This window comes from Camelus bactrianus, chromosome 4 (assembly GCF_048773025.1).
Source record: "Camelus bactrianus isolate YW-2024 breed Bactrian camel chromosome 4, ASM4877302v1, whole genome shotgun sequence".
NCBI lineage: Eukaryota > Metazoa > Chordata > Mammalia > Artiodactyla > Camelidae > Camelus > Camelus bactrianus.
The window spans coordinates 48,567,048-48,588,423 of record NC_133542.1 but is presented as its reverse complement, the minus strand read 5'-3'; the positions used below and the strand labels follow the sequence as shown (position 1 = coordinate 48,588,423).

At 48.5% G+C, this 21,376-nt stretch overlaps 1 protein-coding gene across 5 annotated transcripts in view; it reads left to right on the top strand.

Annotated features, from left to right (window-relative positions):
- TBC1D2 (TBC1 domain family member 2) overlaps nucleotides 1-21,376 on the top strand; it is a 45,602-nt gene that overhangs the window by 12,230 nt on the left and 11,996 nt on the right. For 3 of the 5 annotated variants that reach the window (XM_010952925.3, XM_010952926.3, XM_045515231.2), the window contains 4 exons: nucleotides 1,022-1,155; nucleotides 4,420-4,613; nucleotides 12,704-13,087; nucleotides 18,297-18,407. In XM_010952925.3, coding sequence (XP_010951227.2) covers nucleotides 1,022-1,155; nucleotides 4,420-4,613; nucleotides 12,704-13,087; nucleotides 18,297-18,407 — 823 coding nt within the window. Of the gene's footprint in view, nucleotides 1-1,021; nucleotides 1,156-4,419; nucleotides 4,614-12,703; nucleotides 13,088-17,120; nucleotides 17,322-18,296; nucleotides 18,408-21,376 lie in introns of those variants that run through there. The other 2 variants (XM_010952927.3, XM_010952929.3) reach the window with 2 other exon arrangements.

The window sequence follows — 21,376 nt, the reverse complement described above, 5'->3', positions numbered from 1 at the left end:
TTTAACCCTTCCTGAGTGGGGTGCATTCTGGTATCTTCTGTTCCAATTTTTAAAAACTAGTCATGATGCGAAACTGATTTTTCAGTCTACCAGTGGGTCACAACCTGCTGTTTGAAAAACTCTGACTTCCTGGACTCTTTTGTCATTTTTTTCTTTCTTGTTATTAATTTAAGAATATGTCTACTTTTATCCTTTTACTAAGGGTGTATAAACTCAGTCAGACTGCCTTTTCATCTGTCTCATTATGAATCTCTCCATGGTCTGCGGTGCCAGGCCAGCCTTTGGTGCTACCTGGCTCCTTCCTGCAGAGCAAACATCTGTTGAGCCTGCACTGCGTACCAGCAGGCATGCTGATAGGTGGGTGCCCAGCTCTTGAAGAGAAGATGCCATTACTCAGCCTAGACAAGTACTTGGTCAAAGGGTGGCCCATTCCTGAAGTGCAGTAAGCTCCTTGGGGCCTGTGAGGTGATCAGTGGAGGCTACAGAGAGAACAGATTTGAGCAGGGAAAGAAAGCAAGGGGAGATGGAGGCCAGGAGAGGTTTGGAACTTTTCTCAGCAGAAATAGGGAGCCACTGATGGTTTTTGAGCCAGGTAGTTATAAGACTGGATGAAGGTTTCAGGAAGTTAGTTTGGCAAGTCCATCCAACATTCATTCAACACATATGTAGTAAGTGCCCTCTATGCTTCAGGCACTGTTCTAGGCATTCAGAGGTTTTCAGTGAACAAAACAGACAAACATCCCCGCTCTCATGGAGCTTATGCTCCAGCAGTGGGGTTGGAGGCAGAGGAGTCAAGCTTATATTGTTTACAAGGAATATTGTGTATGGAAGGTGATATGTACAATGAGAAAATGAAAAGGAGAGGGTGAGGGTGACAGGAGTGGCTCAGGTGGGATGCATCGGACTGATCGGGCCGTGACTAGGGATGAGGATGCGGCCCAAGCACCAGCAGCGCCAGTGGGGAGGGCATTGAGCAGGATGGCAGGGCTGTCAGCCTCAGGATCCTCCGTTTTCCTTTCAGAAACACGATGCATAACATCCGGAGCAACAAGCAGACCCAAGGAACAGGCCACGCTCCCCCAGGAGAAGATTCCCCACTGAGCGAGGAACCCCAGAGGGAGGAGCAGCCCTCATCCCCTGACCCCGGAACCCCAGGTGAGCCTCTGCCCAGGTCCGAGCTGCCTTCAGAGACTGAGTGTGTGCCCTCTCTCCTCCCCGAAAACCAGCATTCATGCTTTTGTGTGTCAAAGGTGGAACTCTCCAGGTCACTCCTCCTCTCCTCCTGGGCTTCCATGGGTCTAGTAGCAATGATTCTTTTTTGGGGGGTGATAACAATACATAACTTAAAACTTACCACTTTAACCAATATTAGGTGTGTAGTTCAGTGGCATTAAGTACATCCACAATTGTGTGCAACCATCACCACCATCCATTTTCAGAAGTCTTTTCATCCTCCCAAACTGAAACACCAAGCAGTGATTCTGGAAGTAATAATGAAAATCTCTCTCACTTTTACTTTCTTACTTTTTTTTTGTTAATTTATAAGGAAAGGATATAAAAATGCTTTTCTGGGATAATTAAAATCAGATCTGACTGAAGAGGCAGAACAGACAACCTCATGGCGTTCATCCCAGTTATGATGTGGCACTTTATTATTTCTTTCACGAAATGTGGGTGACCCACAACATCAGGGGGTTTGACGTCTCTGAAATTGGCATTGATGCCCTTAGAACATATTTTAACTTAGAAACAGCTGGGAGAAAACGGGCTAATGTAGTACAGAGGGGTCTTAGGGCAGAGAGGCCCCCGGTGCTGGGTAGAGGTGACTCTAGAAAAAGCACCCCTTTGGAGCAGTGCCTGGAGAGGCCCCACAGATCACAATCAACAGTGCAAGAGAAAGTCAGTACTATATCAAATCAATAAAAATAATACAACTAGCACTTGTATATAGTGGCACTTTTTGCTAGAGCAACTCTAAGTTGTTTTTTTTTTTTTTTTTTTTGGTAACAGTTTCTTTAAGATGTAATTCACATACCATGCAGTTCACTCCTTTGAAGCATACAGTTCAGCGGCTTTCAGTATATTCTGTACAACCATCCCTGTAATCAATTTTCAAACATTTTTATTACCCGCAAAAGAAACCCTGTACCCCTCAGCCCTCAATCCCAATCTCCACCCCCTTCTAACTACAGGCAACCACTAAATCTACCTGCTGCCTCTATAGATTTGCCTATTGTGGACATTTCATGTAAATGGAATCTACAGTATGTGGTCCTTTGTGATTGGTGCCTCTCACTCAGCACAACCTTTTCAAGTTTTGTCCACTAAGTGCTTTACCAGCATTAACCTGTTTAATCCTTACAACCTGAGCAGTACATACTGCTGTTCTCGTCATTTAATAAATGAGGGAACTGGGGACGGACGTGTGGGGTGACTCGCTCACAGCTGCACAGTGAGTAACAGAATACAATTCAGGCCAAGCAGTCCAGTCCCATACTGCTAACCTGAAGCCTCGTTTTCTAAGTCAGTGACTTTTCAAACTACATCTTTATTGCCATGAAACTTTGTGCCCATAAACAAAATCTGAAACACAAAGCAGATAAAAGCCGAGTGGAGGCAGGAGTGGGAGTCGGGCTCCCCCTAAGCTCCTCCGGGCCCACCCTCTTCCCTGCCCAGTCAGCACTTGAGGTGCTCCCACGAAATCCCGGGGCACTGATTGGAAACCACTGTCGTAGGCCTCGTTTTCCCCAACTGCAAGTTGAGCAGGGTGATCTTACGCTGCCTGCCCTCAGGGCTGGTGGATGGTAGTGTTATTAGAGGGCAGCAGGGCTTCAGGGAGCCTCCCAGCTCTCTTAGACCCTATGGCAGGAAAGAGAAAGCAGCATCGCATTCCTCTGAGCTCTGCAGGCTGCTTTGTACCTGCTCAACCGGATTTCTTTTAAGTTTGGAACAAGACCTGATCTTGTGCTCAACAAGGCCAAGGAGTTTCTGATTTTTGTCACCTACGAGAGTAGTTCTTTATCTGTTCAAGACTATTTGGTTGGTCCTTGGCCTGGTCCTCAGAAGAAAGTTGCTAAGTGATTCAGCTCATCCTGCAAGCCCTGCCTGTCCCCTCCCCTAGAATCTCATACCACATCCTTATTCTTAACATCTTAGTCCCAAATGATTGGGTATAACTTACTAAAATGTATATCAGGGGGAACATAAATGAGTATTTTGGGTTAGGAAATTTAGATAAGATCAAGAAAAAAATCCTACAGTGTACCAAAGGTGGGCAGCAGATGTGGCTCTGAGCTTCTCAGCAGCTAAGGCAAAGAGGGAAATGCATGTGTTTAGATTATTTCCAGCTCCATGAGATTAAACATGTATTTTCTTGGAAGAGGCAAAGATTTTTCTGGCACTGAGGACTGGGGAGAATTTCTCCTGTTGGAGCCTCATAATGAACATGATGTGTATGATCTGTGTGATCAAAATTCTCAAGGTCCCTTGACCATATAGTCGGGCCATTACATGTCCCTGGATGCAGGCTGATGGCAGAGCCCTAAAGCTGGGGGCAGGGCAGGACAAGGCAGTCTGAGTGAGTGATTCTCGGATATTGGCTTTGATTTAAGGATAAAATTTAGCACTGGTCAGCAAACACTGTCTGTAAAGAGCCAGATAAACAGAGGCATTGTAGGCCATATGGTCTCTGTTGCACGTACTCAACTCTGCCCTTGTGGAGTGAAAGAAGTACAGACATTGCACAACAAATGGTATGACTGTGTTCCAGTAAAACTTTATTTACAAAAGCAGGCTACCGGCAGATTTGGCCTGGGCTGTTGTTTGCTGTCTCAGGCTCTGGGGGAAATAAAAGGATACGGCCTTGAGATGTTCAGCTGTGGGAAATATGTCTCCTAATTTAGCATGAAGTAAGAATCAGTGAGAGTTTTCTCACTGGGGCGATAATGCAGAGTATAGGTATTTTGTGCTCCTATCGAAGGACAGATCCATGTGCTCTGAAAATCACCAGAGGGTAGAGGTGGGAGCCTGAAATAAGAAAAAAGACACCCTGCCTGGGCCTGTGCCCGAGGAGATGGCCACCTGGCAGACCCCAGCAGGGTATTACGAGATAGGCCATGTAGGTTGGGATCCAAGTTTAGAGGATGGGCTGAATGATCTGGCCAGCACAAGGTAAACCATGTTTACACAGTGCAGTGGTTCTCAAAGTATGATCTCTGGACAAGCTGTATCAGCATCACCTAGGAATGTTTAAAAATGCGAATTCTCAAGCCCCGCCCTAGGCCTATGGCATGGAAAGCTCTGGGAGCAGAGTCCCCAGTCTGCATTTTACTAAGCCTTCTAGGTGCTTCTGTAGCAAGCCCAAGTTTGAGAACTACTGAGGCTGCCGATCATAACCTCTGTGTTTTTCCTCTTGAGCAGGGAAGGACTCAGCAGATTCTCTGAAGCCTCCCAAGTCCTTTCTGAGCACCAATCTCATTCAAAAAGCCAAACTCCAGAGCAGTACCTTCCCACTGTTCACCGAAGGGCTCATACGGAACCGAACCGCCCAGGAGAAAGTATTGGCCTTGGAGCAGCAGGTTCTGATGCTCACCAAGGAGCTAAAGGCTCAAAAGGTAAGCTCTGGCCCCAGAGAAGCCCCAGGCTTCAATGGACCCCTCTGGGCCTGGAGCCTTTGGACAAGTTAGACATGATACTTTGGCCAATCTGTGGTCCTTGACAGTCAAACTGCAGGTGGCTAGAAATGCTGTGCTGTTGATCAGTCAGGGATGTGCTGTCACTCAAGCTAGGTGACAGAAGGCCACCAAGAGCAAGGTCTCTTGATCCTCTCCTGAAGGACTGTGCATGGTCTGAACCCCTACCCAAAGAGGGACAGTGTTTGGAGAAGTCTGATCTGGGTACAGGGTCCTGGGAGGGGCCACCAAAGGAACTGGGGGATCTTTGACCTGGCAGCTGGTAATGGGGTGCAGATCTCTGACAGTCTGTCACAGGACAGAGAAAGCAGGCAGGTCTGTGTGGCCCTGGGGCTGAGCAAGGCCCAACAGGGGACAGTGACAGGGAGGAAGATTTAAGCTAGAGAATAGAGAGGTTAATTATACTGGTTAAGAAAAGAACGAGCTTGGGGGGGTTGGGTACAGCTCAGTAGTAGAATGAGTGCTTAGCATGCATGAGGTCCTGGGTTCAATCCCCAGTACCGCCATTAAAAAATAATAATGATAAAAATAAATTAATAAAAGAAAAGAACAAGCTACATGATTATTGTAGAAAACAGATCATATACATACACAGGGATTAGAATCATTCAGAAATCCTATAACCCAGAGAGTAAATTGTGGTCACATCCAGGAGTGACCTCATGAAGTAGTAAGGGTCATGTGACAGGGAGGCAGTGGGGTTGAGGCACTGGACAATAGGCTCTTTTTTGTTTTCATTTTTCAGTTTTGTTAGGTAGAATTGCTACAATTTGACTGCACATATACAATATATTGTATGTAAACACATATACACAATATACTGCCCATATATTTTTCATTTACATATACATACTGTTCATTGTTTCTAAGAACGTAGCTTTTTAACTTACATAGTTATCAAAGGAATAAAGCCAACCACAAAATAAGAATTAATTCAAAAAGATACTTACACCCTACAATTAACAGCAACATTATTTATAATTGCCAAGATATGGAAGTATCCTAAGTGCACATCAATAGATGAATGGATAAAAAAGATGCAGCATATATAAGTAATGGAATACAACTCACCCATAAGAAAGAAGGGTATTTTGCCATTTATGGCCCTTCATTCACTTTTTTTTTTCACTTCAAAAACCAGAATTTTATAACTGGCATAAACATTCCCATTACATCAAGAACAAGAAAATACCTAGAAATAAACTTAACCAAGGAGGTTACCTACACTCAGAAAACTATAGAACACTGATGAAGGAAATTGAAGGTGATGCAAGGAAATGGAAAGATACCTTGTGCTTCTGGATTGGAAGAATCAACATCATCAAAATGGCCTTACTACCCAAAGCAATCTACAGATCCAGTGCAGTCCCTGTCAAAATGCTCACGACATTCTCCACAGAACTAGAACAAGCAATTCCAAAATTTATATGGAACCATGAAAGACCCCGAGCTACCAAAGCAATCTTTTGTAGATTTTTTTTCTCTCTTTCTTCTTTTTGTTCTCTTTTCTTACGATTTAATGACTAGAGAAGTTCCTGTAACATTTGTTGTAAAGCTGGTTTTGTGGTGCTGAATTTTTACTTTTGTTTATCTGTGAAGCTTTTGATTTCTCCATCAAGTCTGAACAGAGGGAATAGGCTCTGTTTAGCATAATAAAAGTCATTAAGCTTTCACAGTTGTTACCCAAATCCTGAGGGTGGTGCCAGTAGGGCTCCAGTGATGGGCCCCACTGAGCACCCAGGCTCCTCCCCCTCTGAGGGGAAGGACCAAACTTTCTTGCTTGAGCCTTGGTGCTGTGAGCCTCTTTCTGCTTTGTTTTTGCTCTTGCTCTTGGGGAGGTGGGGAGTGTCCTGTATTTACTGCTAAAAATTCTCCCCCTTGTACATTTCTTCTCTTCCTTTATGCTCTGTTTTTGGAGAAAATGTTCTCCCTATCTAGTTTTGCTCCTTCTTTGCCTTTCTTGCCCCTAAACAGTTAATACGGGAACCAGCAGACACTTCATTCCTGGCAGGTCAGGGTGACTGTTAATGAAGCAGCTGGTGATCAGAGTTCTCCAAGGAGGAAGCTCATTCGTTCATATGTTCTCAATTCATTTGTTCATTCAGCAAGTCTTTAGTGAGGACCTGTTACGTGTAAGCTGGGTTCTAGGTGCTGGAAAACAAACAGTGAAGAAAGACACAAGTCCTGCCCTTGCAGGACTTCCATTTCATGGCAGAGACAGGCATTCAGCAAACCAACACCGATATATCCTTACAGCATGTAGGTCTACTCTGCTGCCACTAGCAACCCAGTGTCATCCTTTCCTCCGGTCACCTCCAGTCCTGTCGAGAGGCTGCTGGCCGCTCCTGAGAGCTGAGGGCATTAAGCTGAGCTGTAGCGGCTTCCTGATCCCTGGACCAGTACAGCTCAAGTCCCAAACCCGACCCGGACTGGAAAAAAACGTCTAGAATGAAAACACCACCTCTCCTTTCCGTGCGTCTTCCCCTTCTTTCCAGGAAACGTGGGCAGCCTCCCGTGACTCAGCCTTTCCTTCCAAGGACTTGGGAGTTGTCAGTGACGTGGATAATCCCCGGGAGACCTAGATTTCATCCGGGTTTGTCCCCGATGGCTGTGCAGCCCTGGAGGACTCTCCTTTCTTCAATAAATGAGGCAAACTCATGGAGATTAGCAAGGGCTGCCCAGGCCATTGACAACTCCCCTACAGCAGAGTGAAATGTTAGGAGGAAGTTGTCCGAGCACTAAAGAATCTAGACTTTGACTAGTTCACTTTCCAGCAGACCTCAGCCCTGTCCTGGGACAGATAGTCGGGAGGAGGGCAAGTCTTGGGGTTTAACTTTTGACTCACAGCATGAGTGGATTTGCATGCTCTCCGACCCGTCTCCCAAATGCACTTTAGTCTAGTGGGCCATTCAGAGCACAGGCCTTTAAATAAGATATGCAGGCCCCAATTCTGGCTCTTAACCTCTCTGAGCCTCGGTTCCCTCCTCCTTAGATGGAGCTGTAATCATGTTTACTGGAGAGGCCTGTGTCCAGATTCATAAAGCCCAGTGCCTGGCACGCAGCAAGTCCCCCAGACATGCAGGCTTTGGTTATGTTGGCGATGACCGTGGCTTTCACTGCCCTCCTCGCTGATTCCTGCCTGCCTTACCAGGAGTGAGGCACCCCCCCTCCGCCAGGGGCTTCTGGAGGTGTGCTTGTGTGGCACAGCAGCATGAGCTGAGGCCCCACCACCTTCATTCCACATTAGGAAGGGGAACCCAGCCCTACCAACTCAGGTTTCACCTTCAACCCAAATACCAAAACCAAAGAGGGGCAGGAGGAAAAGGGACTGACTCTTGCCCCACAGGTAAGACAGAGGAGCCGGCACGATCTTGGGGTACCCAGTGGGACCCCAGGCACTCAGAAATGCTGGTCAGAGAGCACCTCTCCATCTGAGACCCTCCAAGTCTAATTCCTCAGCTGGGGAAACAGTCCCCTGGACCTCCTGGGCCCATGTCTACAGGATGCCCTCCTGTGACTCTTCAGTGGGAAGACGCCACCTTTCTACCTCAGGCTGCAAGAGGACATGGGAACTGGGGGTCTTCTCCAGGCTCAGATAGCCAGACAGACCATGCCAATAGTTTGAATGATTTTTAAAAAGAGTTTGTATCTCAGGGTCTATTGGATTCTATGGAGGGCACAGAGGTACGTTGGGCCACGTCCCTGCCCTGGGGGACCTCACCCTCCAGTGGGAAAGAGAAGATATGAGCACAAGTAGCTGGGTATTAAGTGGCCCCAGCACTGTGCTGGCACCTTCCATGCTTTGTCACTAATCTTTACCACAGTTATCAGCTCCTTCTCCTGACGAACAAACTAAGGTTCTAAGAGGTTCTGATGCTCAGGGCCTCCCAGGCGCCAAGCCAGGGTTCACACTCTGGTCTGCCTGCCTCTAGAACTTCTTCCTTTTCACTGCACCATGCTCAAGGGGCTCAGAGAAGGTGGGTGACTTCCAGGGTCACACAGCTGGAAGAGCCAGGACTTGGGCCCTGGTCTCCTTCTCCAGGTCCAGGACCGCCTCCTCCCTAGTCTTATAGTATCGGACACAAGCACTGCAACTGCTCCTCGGAACAAGTGAACACACTCCCTGTGATTCCGATGCCGATTAAGCCATTATCCCTCCCAGGCCCCTGCAGCACGGGCCCCACGGGAGATCTGGACTCTAGGAGAGAGCGCCAGATGGCGGCCTGGCCTCTGACTCAGGCTTTCAGAGCTGACAGCATCGCACCCAGCCTGGAGGCTGTCTGCTCCGGCAGATGGAAGGCTGTTGTTAGTGGTGATGTTGGCCATCTGTTGGCTGCTGGGAATGGTGAACCCCTCCCAGGCGCTGCCTGGGGCCAATTTAGCTCAGGATTACTTGGTGAAAGCACGTCATTCACTTGGGAAGCTTCTGAGAAGCCAGAGACTTCAGAGACAGGCCCTGGGGCCTGAGGTCATAAAAGAGGGTCGAGATGGCCCCTGCTTCAGCTGGGGGAGGGACACTTGCCACACCTGCTCATCCTTTCAGTGACTCTCAGTAAAGTAAGGACCATTATCTCCATTTTACATCCGAGAAAGCTGAGGTTCAGTTTTGTTAAACACCTGCATTAGATAGACCCTCATGGATCTGGAATGGGAACCAAGGCCTCCGTAACTCGAAAGCCAGTGCCTCTTCACCTGCACCCAGCTGACCCCAGTCCCCTTAGGGGTCAGTGGCTGAAGTGCTGCGCTCCCAGTCCAGTGCTTTTGTCACAAACACTGTTGGGCGCCGTACCGCCTTGATTTTAGTGAGTGATGAAGGTATCAACTCTTTAATAAGATAAAGGATTGATTTTTTAAAATGATTTATTGGCTTTTAAAAACTTTAATAAAATGACAACTTATAACCAGTTATCAAAGTCTGAGATGGGCCAGGCAATGATTTGATTAAGAAATATTAAAAGTATCACTTGATCGGCTCTTCTATTTCTAAGACTTGGTCCTAAGGCATTGCTTATAATTGCAGGAATTGGAAATAACCCAGATGTCCATGCTGGGGTGGGTGGGATGAAGGGAACTGTGGTGCCTTCGTACGAGGCGTGCTCTTGAATTGTCGCAAACAAAGGTGTTGCTCGATACCGACTAACCTGGAGAGGCACCGTCATGTCATAAGGACAAAACCAGCTTCAGAACTGACGTTCAAGCCTTCCTTTTTGTTTCTGTTATTTCTATTGATGCGTATGTGCGTTTTGGTGACTGGCTTATTTTTACCTAACAGAATGGCCTCAAGGTTCATCCATGTTGTAACATGTGATAGGATTTCCTTCCTTTTTAAGACAGTAACATTCCATTCTGTGCCACATTCTGTTGATCCACTCACCATTAATAGACCCTTGGGTTGTTTCCAGCTCTCGGGTTTTGTGAATAATGCTGCTACGAACATGGATTATTTCCACTTCTAAAGAACTTGAAAGAAGCATTTCGGTGCAAAATCCATTAACTACACATCCCGGAGAAGCGAAGGATCTTAGGATTGGAGTTGAGAGCCCTCTGTTCTTGCTGCAGTTTTCCCTGTCATGGGGATCACCAAGTCCCTTTGGTCCCCTCCTGTCTCCTTTCTTGAACTTCAGTCTCCCTGTGTGACAGTGAGGTGACTGGACCAGGTGGTCTCCCAGGGCCTTTCAGCCTCCAGGTGGTTTTCTGAATCCACGATCCACTCCCACTCCTCACCTCACACTTCCTGCTCTAGCTCCATCACTCTCCCGAGTTCCTTTCCCCCTGCCTCATTTTGGTGCAGGGATCCTGGGGTGGGAGGACAGACTCCTAGGCTGGTGTCTTTGTCTTGGATTTGGAAAGCTAGATGTGGGAAGCGGAGAGACAGCGTTCTGATGTCATGAAATGGGCCTCAGGATTGACTCTAAGTTGGGGGAAAGATACCCACTGGATTCTGAGGCTAGGGCAAGTCTGAACAGTGGCACGTGTTGGTTATTTCACCAGGCAGTTACCCAAGGTAATCTCCAAACTTCAGCTGACCTAGAAAACGGTCTAGGCGTCTCGATTATCCTGGAACCACAGGAATGTTAATCTCTCTCAGCACAGCCCTGGGAAGCTGACTGCTTCATTCCAGACATTCTGGTTTGGTTTGCAACCACTGACCCCACCCCACCTCCCTGCCACACCCCAGAACTCCCACAGCTCCGCACTAGTTCTTTCATTCCTTTGAGCCTTTGCTCACGCTGTTGGCTCAGCCTCAACTGGAGAGCCCTCCCAACGCTCAGCTCCCACCTGCTGCTGGACCGTCTCGGGCCCTCCTCATTCCTCAGGATCCGCTTAAACTGCTCTGCCTTTCTCTAGGATATGCTGGTCTTCCCCCGCCTCCAGCCCAGGCAGAAGTCACTGCTTGCTGCCCTGTGCCCCCACAAACACCCTTGCTTCGCTCTGCAGTAAATCATTCCATGACAGTGATTCACCTTTGCTTCCAGCAGCCTTTGTTTTCTTTGAGGGTGGGAACTGTGACCGGTCCTTCCCTGGGCCCCAGGGCCTGGCACTGAGTGATGCTTAATCAAGGTTGGATGGACAGATAGAAGAGAGAGAACCGGAGAAGGGACAGTTACTGGTATCAAGGTTTCAGGAGATGTGTGCTAATCTGGTCTTCTCATTAGCTTCTCAAATAAAGCCATAGATTTAGGGCAATTCTCCAAAATGGAATTGTTCTTAGCAAATATCCCTATCCAGCTGATCACTGATTTAAATACTTTGGCGTGCACACAGTTAACATGCCTCCTGGAAACCATGTTTTTCAAATGAGACTGGCATGAAGCACAGCAGTGTGACCTGAAAGCCCTAACTTCCAGGTCTGAGGTTCACGTGTGATTGGCTGCTAGGCTGCGTGGCTTCTGCTGTTCTTCCTGGTCCTGACTGAATACACATCTCTGCTTGGGGGCAGGACAGGTCCCTGGGTGCTGGGGAGGGTGGAAGCTCGAAGACATGGGGAGTCAAACCTTGAATTTCCACGCAAATCAGGGGCTCCTGCCAAGGAATCAATCAAGGTCTGTTTCTTCTGAACTGTCTCACGTTTCTTTGGACCAACCCTACAGGCATCGTTTGGTGAGCCGAAGACTGGGCATGGATGACTTGAATGAGGCCCTGAATGTGTGGCTTGGCGTGAGAATGGCCAACGTGTTTCCTCTCTAATGCCGCCTCAGCTCAATTAGTAGTGACTGCTCAGATGCCATGTTCAGAGGGGTTCTGAGGCCTCAACCAGGCTTAGCAGGAAGGAGTATTGAGATTAATTAGTGATGTCTGCCTCAGGAGTGACAGAGAAGAGCCAGGCCCATGTGCCATGCCGCTGACCACCCTGCTTTCATTATTGACTGAGTCCAGGCTGCTAGGAGTCCAGATGACTTGGGATTAAATTCCACTCTTCTGGGCCTCTGTACATCTCTGAAACAGACATGTATTGGTCAGGGTACAGGCCCAGCTACTGTAACATAGAAGCCTTAAAGTACCATGGCCTAAAACAAATTGGAAGTTCATTTCTCTCTGACACTGAAGAATCCAGAGGTAAGTACACAGTTCTGAGCTGGTGCGGCGACCGTGTCATCCTCAACATGCAGCTTCTGCTCGTGAGCCCAGCGTGGCTACCGAGGTCTTGCCATTTCCCAGCCAGAAGGAAGGGGAACTGGGCCAGGGGAGCATGTGTGCTGCAGTTTTAAAGGTATGATCCAGAAGCCGCCCACAGCATTTCTCAGATCCCATTTAGGCAGAATTGTCACTTGGCCATATCTGGCTATGAGCTTGTCTGGGAAATGTAGTCTTTCACTGGGGAACCATGTATTCAACTAAAACTCTTCTGAACAGAAAAAGAGAATATGCGTGCTGGAATTAGATGCCCCAAGGGGTGACGCCAGCCACCTCCCAGGGCTCCTAGGAGAACTGATGACAGCTTATGCCCCACTGCTGCTGGCCCCTAACAGCCCTTCCCCAAGTTCACAGGGTGCTTCGTTTTTCCCGCCCAGGAGCTGGTGAAGATCCTGCACAAGGCTCTGGAGGCTGCCCAGCAGGAGAAGAGGGTGTCCAGCATGTACCTGGCAGCTGCCGAGGACAAGGACCGGCTGGAGCTGGTGCGGCACAAAGTGCGGCAGATCGCAGAGCTGGGCAGGAGGGTGGAGGCCCTGGAGCAGGAGCGGGAGAGCCTGGTGCAGACGGCGAGCCTGCAGGAGCAGCAGGTGCAGGAGCTGCAGCAGCACGTGCAGCTGCTCATGGACAAGAACCAGGCCAAGCAGCAGGTCATCTGCAAGCTCTCTGAGAAGGTCACCCAGGACTTCATGCGGCCCCTGGCAACCCCAGATGCAGCCAACAGGGACTTTCTGAGCCAGCAGGAGAAGATGGAGCACCTGAAGGTAGGGACCCCTCCCTCCAGGCCCTGGGCCTTGGGGAGGGCATTGCTCTCGACCCTAAGGGTTTTCTAGATAGAGCAGGGGTAGCCCTTAATGCTAGAAAATTCATAGTTGAAATAGATGTTGATGGAGATGTTGCTAGACTCTTCCTCACTTTCTTAACCAGAAGGCCCAAGGCAAATTGACCGCTTCATGATATCCTTGGCTGGAAGTGAAAGAATCTCTAAGTAATCAAATTAGAGATGAAAGACCCTGAGGTGGGGCCAGAACTCCCAAGTGCTCCGGGGCCTGGCCCGGTCAGCCTCCTTTAGTGCCCCAGCAACACTCTCGGGAGCCCAAGGTGCCGGGCGGCCCTCCTCGGCAGTCCTGCACACAAGTCGTGACCTTGGCTGGCTGTGACTTGCTTCTGATAGTCATCGCCACTTCTGCTTACAGGTTGTTTCCTGTGTGGCAGGCGCCACCCTAAGTGCTTTACTTGCGTCACGTCATTGAACCCCCGCACCAGCCCTGCGAGGCAGCTGCTCATGTGCCCCCCACTTGACAGAGGAGAACTCTGAGTCTGAGATGGGTGAAGTAACTTGCCCAGGGCGGTGTGCTGAGCAGGTCAGGGGACGGGAGTTGGGCTGTAGCTCACATCTCTCACTAGCCTGTCTGCTCTGCTGCCTGCTAGCTTCTTTGGCCCTTCTAGCCACCGCCGGCATCCCTGCCTCACCCTCGTCCAGGCTGCGGTTCTCACCTGGGAGAGGCCGCCCTATCCTGCAGGGACCAGTCGCAACAAAGCAGGCAGGAACTTTATTTTAGGTGTGATGCCGGCCACAGGCTGCAGCCTCCTCTCTGGAGGGTAGTGACAGGAACTGCCAGACCCCTGGAGGCCTGAGGCTGGGGATAGGTGCGCAGAGCCCCCACCGTCTCCACAGGCAGCCATATAGCCAGAGTCAGCCCAGCCCCCAGCCCTGGCACTCAGAGCCACACGTGTATACATCGTGTTACAACGGAATTCCCGTGCTGCTGAATCAAAGAACTGCTGTCGAAGGAGTGAGGGGGGAAAGAAAAAGAAATCCAGGAGCTCTTGAGAGAACAGTGGGCCATGTGGTACAGTGGCCACTCCGCAAGCTCTGAGGTCCGGCAACCTGTGTTTGAATCCTGGCTCTGCCTCCTCCTAGCTCTGTGATCTTGACCAAGTTATCTTACCTTTATATAGCCTGGCCTAACCAGTCCTACTCACAGAGCTGTTACAAGGGGAGGTGACATGAAACCCAGACTCCTTCCCTTTCTTTCAGCATGAAAAACCACGTGACCAGTCTGCAAACTTTCTCCCTTATTTAGTCGAAAATCAAAGATTCTTTAGAGTTCAAAATGAAAAAAAGACTTTCAACTGCAGATGCGGCTAGGCTGTTAGAAAGCTCTCAGTCCCTCACATAGCTGTGAAAGTCGCTTCCATCAGCTTGCTCTCCTGCCCTACTCTGCCCTGCTAAGTGTCTTCTTTCTGCATCGGTCCTGCTGGAATCCACTGTTGAAGACCCAGTAGAACAGCGTGGGGGTCAGAGAGATAGACTCACTGGTGCCTTCAGACTGCCTCAGAATTGACTGGAAGCACGGATGCACCAAGGACACTGAGTGAGCCCCTGAGTTTGCATTTTCAGGAGTTTAATTTATCAGTGAGCCCAGATATGAAGAAACTCTGGGTATGGTTCACATCAACCGTGCTTAACATTTACAGCTGATCCTTGGAGGTTGTTAGCGATCAATCCTTCAGCTGACACCGCAGGTGTTTTGTGCTAGAAAGAGTCGCATGTGCTAGAGTGAGTCCCTTATTTTTTAGCCTTTAGGTGTCTGAGCTAGAAAAAAAAATAGAAGACTCATCAAAATTCCATTGTCTTTATGTTTGGAACAGAGCGTGTTCACATTGCCTGTTTGCCCTTGTGGTTGAGGGCACCTCACTTTAGGGAAATGCCTCCTCATTGTTGAAACTGTCAGTGTGAGAATCATTGACCTCTTGAATATCAGAGCCAGAAAGACTCAGAGATCTAGCCTGCCTCTCATCTGCTGGCAGCGTCGGCCGAGCCTTGGAGAGGGGAAAGGACTGGGCCAGGGTCGCACAGCACAAGCAGCAGGATTGCAGCTAGACCCCGGGTCTCCCCACATCCAATCCACTGCCTTCCCCACTAGCACAAGGGCTAGTCCGTGCAGCATTTCCCGAAGAGGGTTCCCGGGCCCCTGGGCCCTGTGAAGGCAGGCAGGCAGACTCTTCGTCTTCCCTGTCCCCTCTCTGCAGTTGTGTTTTCCTCTTTGGCTTCACTGGTGACAGTCAAGTGGCTTTTCTCTTCTCTGAGATCTCTCCTTTTCCTTCCTGCAGTTCTGAGCCAAGAAGAACACTCAAGGTAGGGCAAGGAGCCGAATGGGAAGGGGAACCCAGATGCCACCCCCGCCAGGCCCACAGCTGCTCCCCAGGGTGCTTGCACCTGCCCTCCCTGTCTGGGCTGGAAGCAGGGTGCCCTCTACAACATGCCCAAAGCCTTGGAGAGCCAGTGTGCATCTTCTAGGCCTGGGGCACAGGAAAAGGGCTGCTGTCAGGAGGCAGAGCTGAGCGGTGCAGAACAGTCTCAGACCAGCCCACGGTCGTTTTCAAGTCCCAGCATGGACTGAGCACGCCTGGGTTTGGATCCCGCCTCTCTCCCATACCAGCTGCGTGACTGAGGAGATGTACCTTCTCTGAACCTGTTTCCTCACCTGTGAAGAGGGAGTGCTGGTACTTTAGCACTTCCCCCACAGCACTGTGGTAAAGGTTAAATTACACACAACAATGTGTGTGGGGGAAGGGGCCTGGCGGCTGGTAGCGCTTTGCCTCCCTCACCTGGAGGCTTGTTGCATTTCCCAGGCATTTGGAAGAACCCACGGTAGCAGCAGTGGGAAACCTCTGGGCAGGTGAGGGAGGAGCACAGTGGGAAGAGTGGATCCAAGATTTGAGAATCAGGAGGGAGGTGACATTCACACTGCGTGTGCCCCACACCACCCACGGTTCTCCACCTTGTGCACAGATGAGCTAACTAGGAATCCTTCCAGCAACCCCTGAGGTGGTACTGTTATCATCCCTGTTCTCCAGGTGAGGGGATAAGGCACAGAAAGGGTGAGTGACTTGTGCCGGGGCTCAGTGGGAAGGGCAGCTTTACATCCAGGCAGCGGGCAGGTGTGTCTGTGGTGCGATGTTGCTATGCTGCCAGGTAGGCGAGGTCAGACAAGCATGCTTGCCTTCAGCCAGAACACTACCAAAGACAACCCTTGAAGAGGGGACTAGACTTTGTCATCCAGGTAGATTCCAGTAGGGAGGGAGTTGGAAAGTGGGCAGTGGGTGCAGTGGTTAGGACTTGGCTTTAGAATCAGACAGACCTGGGCTCAGTCTCACTCTGCTTTGTGACCTTGGGCAACTTACTTATCCTTTCAGGGCCTCTGAGATCTCACCTGTGTTATTCTCTGGGCTGCTGGGAGGATTAATGAGATAATGTGCTCCGTATAGGGGTGGAGGGTGGGGGTGATGGTGCGGGGAGCCCACACAGCTTCTTTGTTCTTAAGTTTTCTGAATCTCCAGACACCAAAATGTAAGACTGTCGTGGGAGTGGGGAGCGGTCCTGGAAAATCCTGGTGCTCACAGGAGGTGGGTCCTCATGCTGCAAGCGTGGGGATTTGCAGCATCCTCACTGCCCCTTCCACGTAAGGATAAGAAATGAGGGTTGTGGAGGGGAAACAGGCAGGCACTTTTTCAGAAGAGCAGCTGGCATTCCCCAGCAGCATTTCTGAGAAAAGGAGCCTGGAGTTTGATCCAGGGCAGGGACATGGCTGGAGAGTAGGATGAAGTCCAGGCTGGGGATTTGGAACAGCCTGGGTCCCAGCTGGGAGGAGAGAGCAGAGAGCAAGCTCAGCCTGAGGACAGCCTTGCAGCCGAGACACAGGGAGGGAGATGAAAGCAGAGGCAGCCAGGGTGGGGGACACCATGGAAGCCCCAGCAGAGGGGTGAGAGGCCACGTGATGAAGTCAGCCTGGGGCATTTTTTTCCAGCTATCGAGTCCTGGGAGCGTGTGGTCTTCCCATTGTGTCAACCATCTAGGCAGAAGGCAGCAGACCTGGACATGAATTGGAGCTTCCAGGCTGGAAGGGATCTTAGCCAGAATGAAGAGGATCAGAATGACCTGTGAGCCATGCACAAGTGACCCATCCCTGATAATGAAGTGCCACAGGCTAGGTGTGCTTTTTTTAACTTCCGATAAATCAGGGCCTATCCAAAGTCATACCTGTGAGAGTCCCTCATACTCGCCCAGTACGTTTTCTTGGGTGGAACAGAAAGGGGTTGAGTATCAGCTACTAGATGCCCTGGAATTGCTAGGTATTGTTGTGAGCATGCGTTGTCTGTTGCTTCTGCAGTGTTCATCTAAGCAGATTGAGATCCACGGTTATGGCTGCTTTTTTCTGAGGCTCAGCCTCCTGCTTGAACCTCCCCAGGGCTTGTCCAGCTTCTCTGCACGTCCCAGCTACGTGATCTTACTCCCTCCACTGGACAGCTTGTGAAAGGAAAGCCCTAGGCTCAGAGATAAGCTTGCCAGCATTATTCATAATAGAGACAAACCAAGAACAAGCCAGGGCTCAAATGAAAAACAACAGGAGAAAGATTACATCTAAGTTATGATAAGTTCACCTACTAGAGTAGTCATCAGACATTAAAAATGATCATTGGGAAGCTTCTGTAGCAACATAGAAAAGTATTTATAAAGTGACACTAAGTAAAAAAATTTTCACCCAGTATTGTTCTCTATGATCACAAATATATGACAAAATATATTTATTTAAAAACAAACACTAATTGAATGTTTGTTGTGTTTGGTCCTTGCACTCAATGTACACGTTACCTTACTTAGTCTCCAGCTGCAGAGTAGAGTAGTTGGTATTTTTCCCCTTTTACAAATGAGGAAACAGAGGGTCATAGTGGTTCAGTGAAGCTTCCCAGTCAGGAATTCAGAGCCAGGATTTGAACTCCATGCTTAACGTTCTCTCCACCATATCATGATGGGATCAAGATTAGAGAAGGGGGTTATCAGTAACTTTTTTCTCTCTCAGATTTCCTTTTCCATTACCATTATTAGAAATTTCTAAAGGAAGTAAGTGTTGGCAGCTCATTTGAGAGTGAGGACCAACTCAATAAACGCTTTGCTCTCTTTTCCAGGATGACATGGAAGCATACCGGACCCAGAATCGCTTTCTCAACTCCGAGATCCACCAGGTCACAAAGATTTGGAGAAAGGTGGCCGAGAAGGAGAGGGCCCTCCTGATGAAGGTGAGGGGCGGGAGCCCTGTCCTGGCTCTATTCCCAGCCACCCTTCCTGTCCTCTCACCGTCTCACCACTCTTTCACTCTCCTCATTATTACTCCTCTCCCTCTGGACTGTGCCTTTGATGATTGGCCTTCCAAATCCCAGGGATCTGCGCTCTGCTGACTGCTGCTTCTGATCATGGAGAAGCAGAGGGAGAGGCAGGCAGCCACTGTTCCACCTCCCCACGTTGCTCCCCATACAGGCCTGTCCTGAATCCTTTTTCAGCTGAGGTTTCTTTAATCAATTCCACCCCCAATTATTAGATTCGGATGTCCAGTTTTCAACAAAATATCAGAAAGCATTCAAAGAAACAGGAAGTTATGGCCCATTTGGAAGTAAAAATAAATCGACAGAAAGTGTCCCAGCAAAAGACCTGATGGCAGATCTACCAGACAAAGACTTTAAAACAATTGTCTTAAAGGTGCTCAGAGAACTAAAGGAAGATGTGGAGAGTCAAGAAAGCAGTGTGTGAACAAAATAAAAATATCAAGAAAGAGAGAACCTAGAAAGAAACCAAAAGAGATTCTGGAGCTAAAAAGTATAGTAACTGAAATGAAAAATTCACTTAGAGAGATTTACAGGCAGATTTGAGCAGGCAGAAAGAATCAATGAATGTGAAGATAGGACAGTGGGAATTACTGAGTCAGAAAGTGAAAATACTGAAGAAAAGTGAACAGAGCCCGGTGACCTGTGAGACACCATTAAGCAGAACAACATACCTATCATATTATGGGAGTCCCAGAAGGAGAAGAGAAAGTGAAAGGGGCAGAGAGAATATTTGAAGAAATAATAGTTGAAAACTTTCCAAATTTTATGAAAAAACGTGAATACAATTGGCCCTCCATATCCACTGTTTGTGACAGTGGATGGAAAATATTCTCAAAAAAAATTCCAGAAATTTCCAAAAAGCAAAACTGAATTTGTTGCATGCTGGCAAATATTTACATAGCATTTACATTGTATTTGGTATTATAAGTAATCTAGAGATGATTTAAAGTATCCAAGGGGATGTGTGTAGGTTATATGCAAATAACACACCATTTTATACATGACTTGGGCACCCACAGATTTTGTTATCCAAGAGGAGTCCTGGGACCAATCCCTTGCAAATACCAAGGGGTGACCCTATAAACATCCAAGAAGCTCAACAGACTTCAAATAAGATAAACTCAAAGAGACCCACACCAAGACACATTATATCGAAACTTTCGAAGGGCAAAAGACAAAGAGATACCTTGAAAGCAGAGAGAAGTGACTCATCACACACAAAGGGACCCTCAACAAGATGACAAGCAGATGTCTCATCAAAAAGTCTGAAGGCCAAAAGGCAGTAGGCTGAGAGAGTCAAAGCGCTAAAGGAAAAAAACCTGTCAACCAAGAATCCATGCCTGGCAAAGCTTTTCTTCAGAAGTGAGGGAGAAATTAAGGCATTTTCAGATAAATAAAATCTGAGGGGGTTTGTTGCCCCTAGACCTGCTGTTTAAGAAATGCTCAGGGGGAGTCCTGTGGGGTGAAATGAAAGGACAGTAACTCAAAGCTGTATAAAGAAACAGATCTCAATGAAGGGAAACACATAGGTGACTATAAAAGCTAGTATTATTGTAACAATGACAGCAAAATGACAGAAATAAGTTCCCCCTTGTCAGTAATTACTTTAAATGTAAATAGATTATGGGTGGGGAGTATAACTCAGTTGGAGGGCCCATTCTGGCATTCATGAGGTCCTGGGTTCAATCCCTAGTGCCTCTGTTAGGGGGGAAAATGTAAATAGATTAAAGTCACCAGTCAAAAAACAGAGATTGGGAAAAATGGATAAAAATGCATAATCCAACTATATACTGTCTACCAGAGGTTGATTTTAGATCCAAAGACAGAAATAGATTGAATGTGTAAGGAAAGACAAGGATATTCTATGCAAATGGTAACCAAAAGAAAGCAGGGTAGCTATACTAATATTAGACAAAAAAGACTTTAAATTTTTTAAAAAGTGATAAGAGACAAAGACATTATATTTTAATAAAAGGGTGAGGAGTATGGAGTGTACTCTGAGGAAACTGAGAGTTGTTAAAGGATTTTGAGTGGGAGGGCCTCAGATGAATGTTTTGAGAAGACTGCTGTGGGTGCTCGGTGGAGGGTGGACTTGAGGAGGTGGGCCTGGAAGTAGGGAGACTTGGGAGTCTGCAGCAGAAATCCCATAGAAGTGAACTGGTGGGGGACTCAGGAAGTGGCTCTGGCTTTAGAGGGAAGCAGGGGTGGGAGCCAGGTGGGACAGGTAGGAGACAGGCTCACAGAATGGCTCAGGGTTAGTGATGGTGACTGGGCAGGGGTGCCACAGGATGGCAGCCTTGGCCTAGAGACTCCCACTCTGCCACACCAGGATGAGACAGGAGCCAGCTGGCCCCGAGGTCATGGTAATGCTATGAGACAGATTTTTACTGTCCCTATCTTACAAAGACAGAACACAGGGCCCGGAGAGGTTACCTGACTTCCCCAGCACCACCCAGCTTGTGTAAATAGAAACACAAAAGTTCAAGGCAGGAGGAAGGGGTAGGCAGATGGGGAGAGTGCAGTGTGTGTCCCACGAGGTAGAGAGAGGTGGTGTGTTGGAGGAATGGAAAGAGCCCACATGGTGGCAGCAGAAGGTACGAGAGCAGTGTCCAGAGCTCCATGTCCATCCCTTGGGCACTGCTTATACCGTTATACCACCTACAGAGAGCTTGCTCTGGGCCAAGTTCCCTGGAAGAGCTTTACACACATTGGCTCATCTGAGTCTCACAAGAGTTCTAAGGCATACTCTGTATTTTCCCCATTGTACAGATGAAGAAATTAAGGCACAGAGAGGTTAAGTAACTTGCCATAGGTTACCCAGCCTGAGTGGCTGAACCAGAATGGGACTGCAGGCCATGCAAGAGCCTGTGCTGCTCCTGCCCACC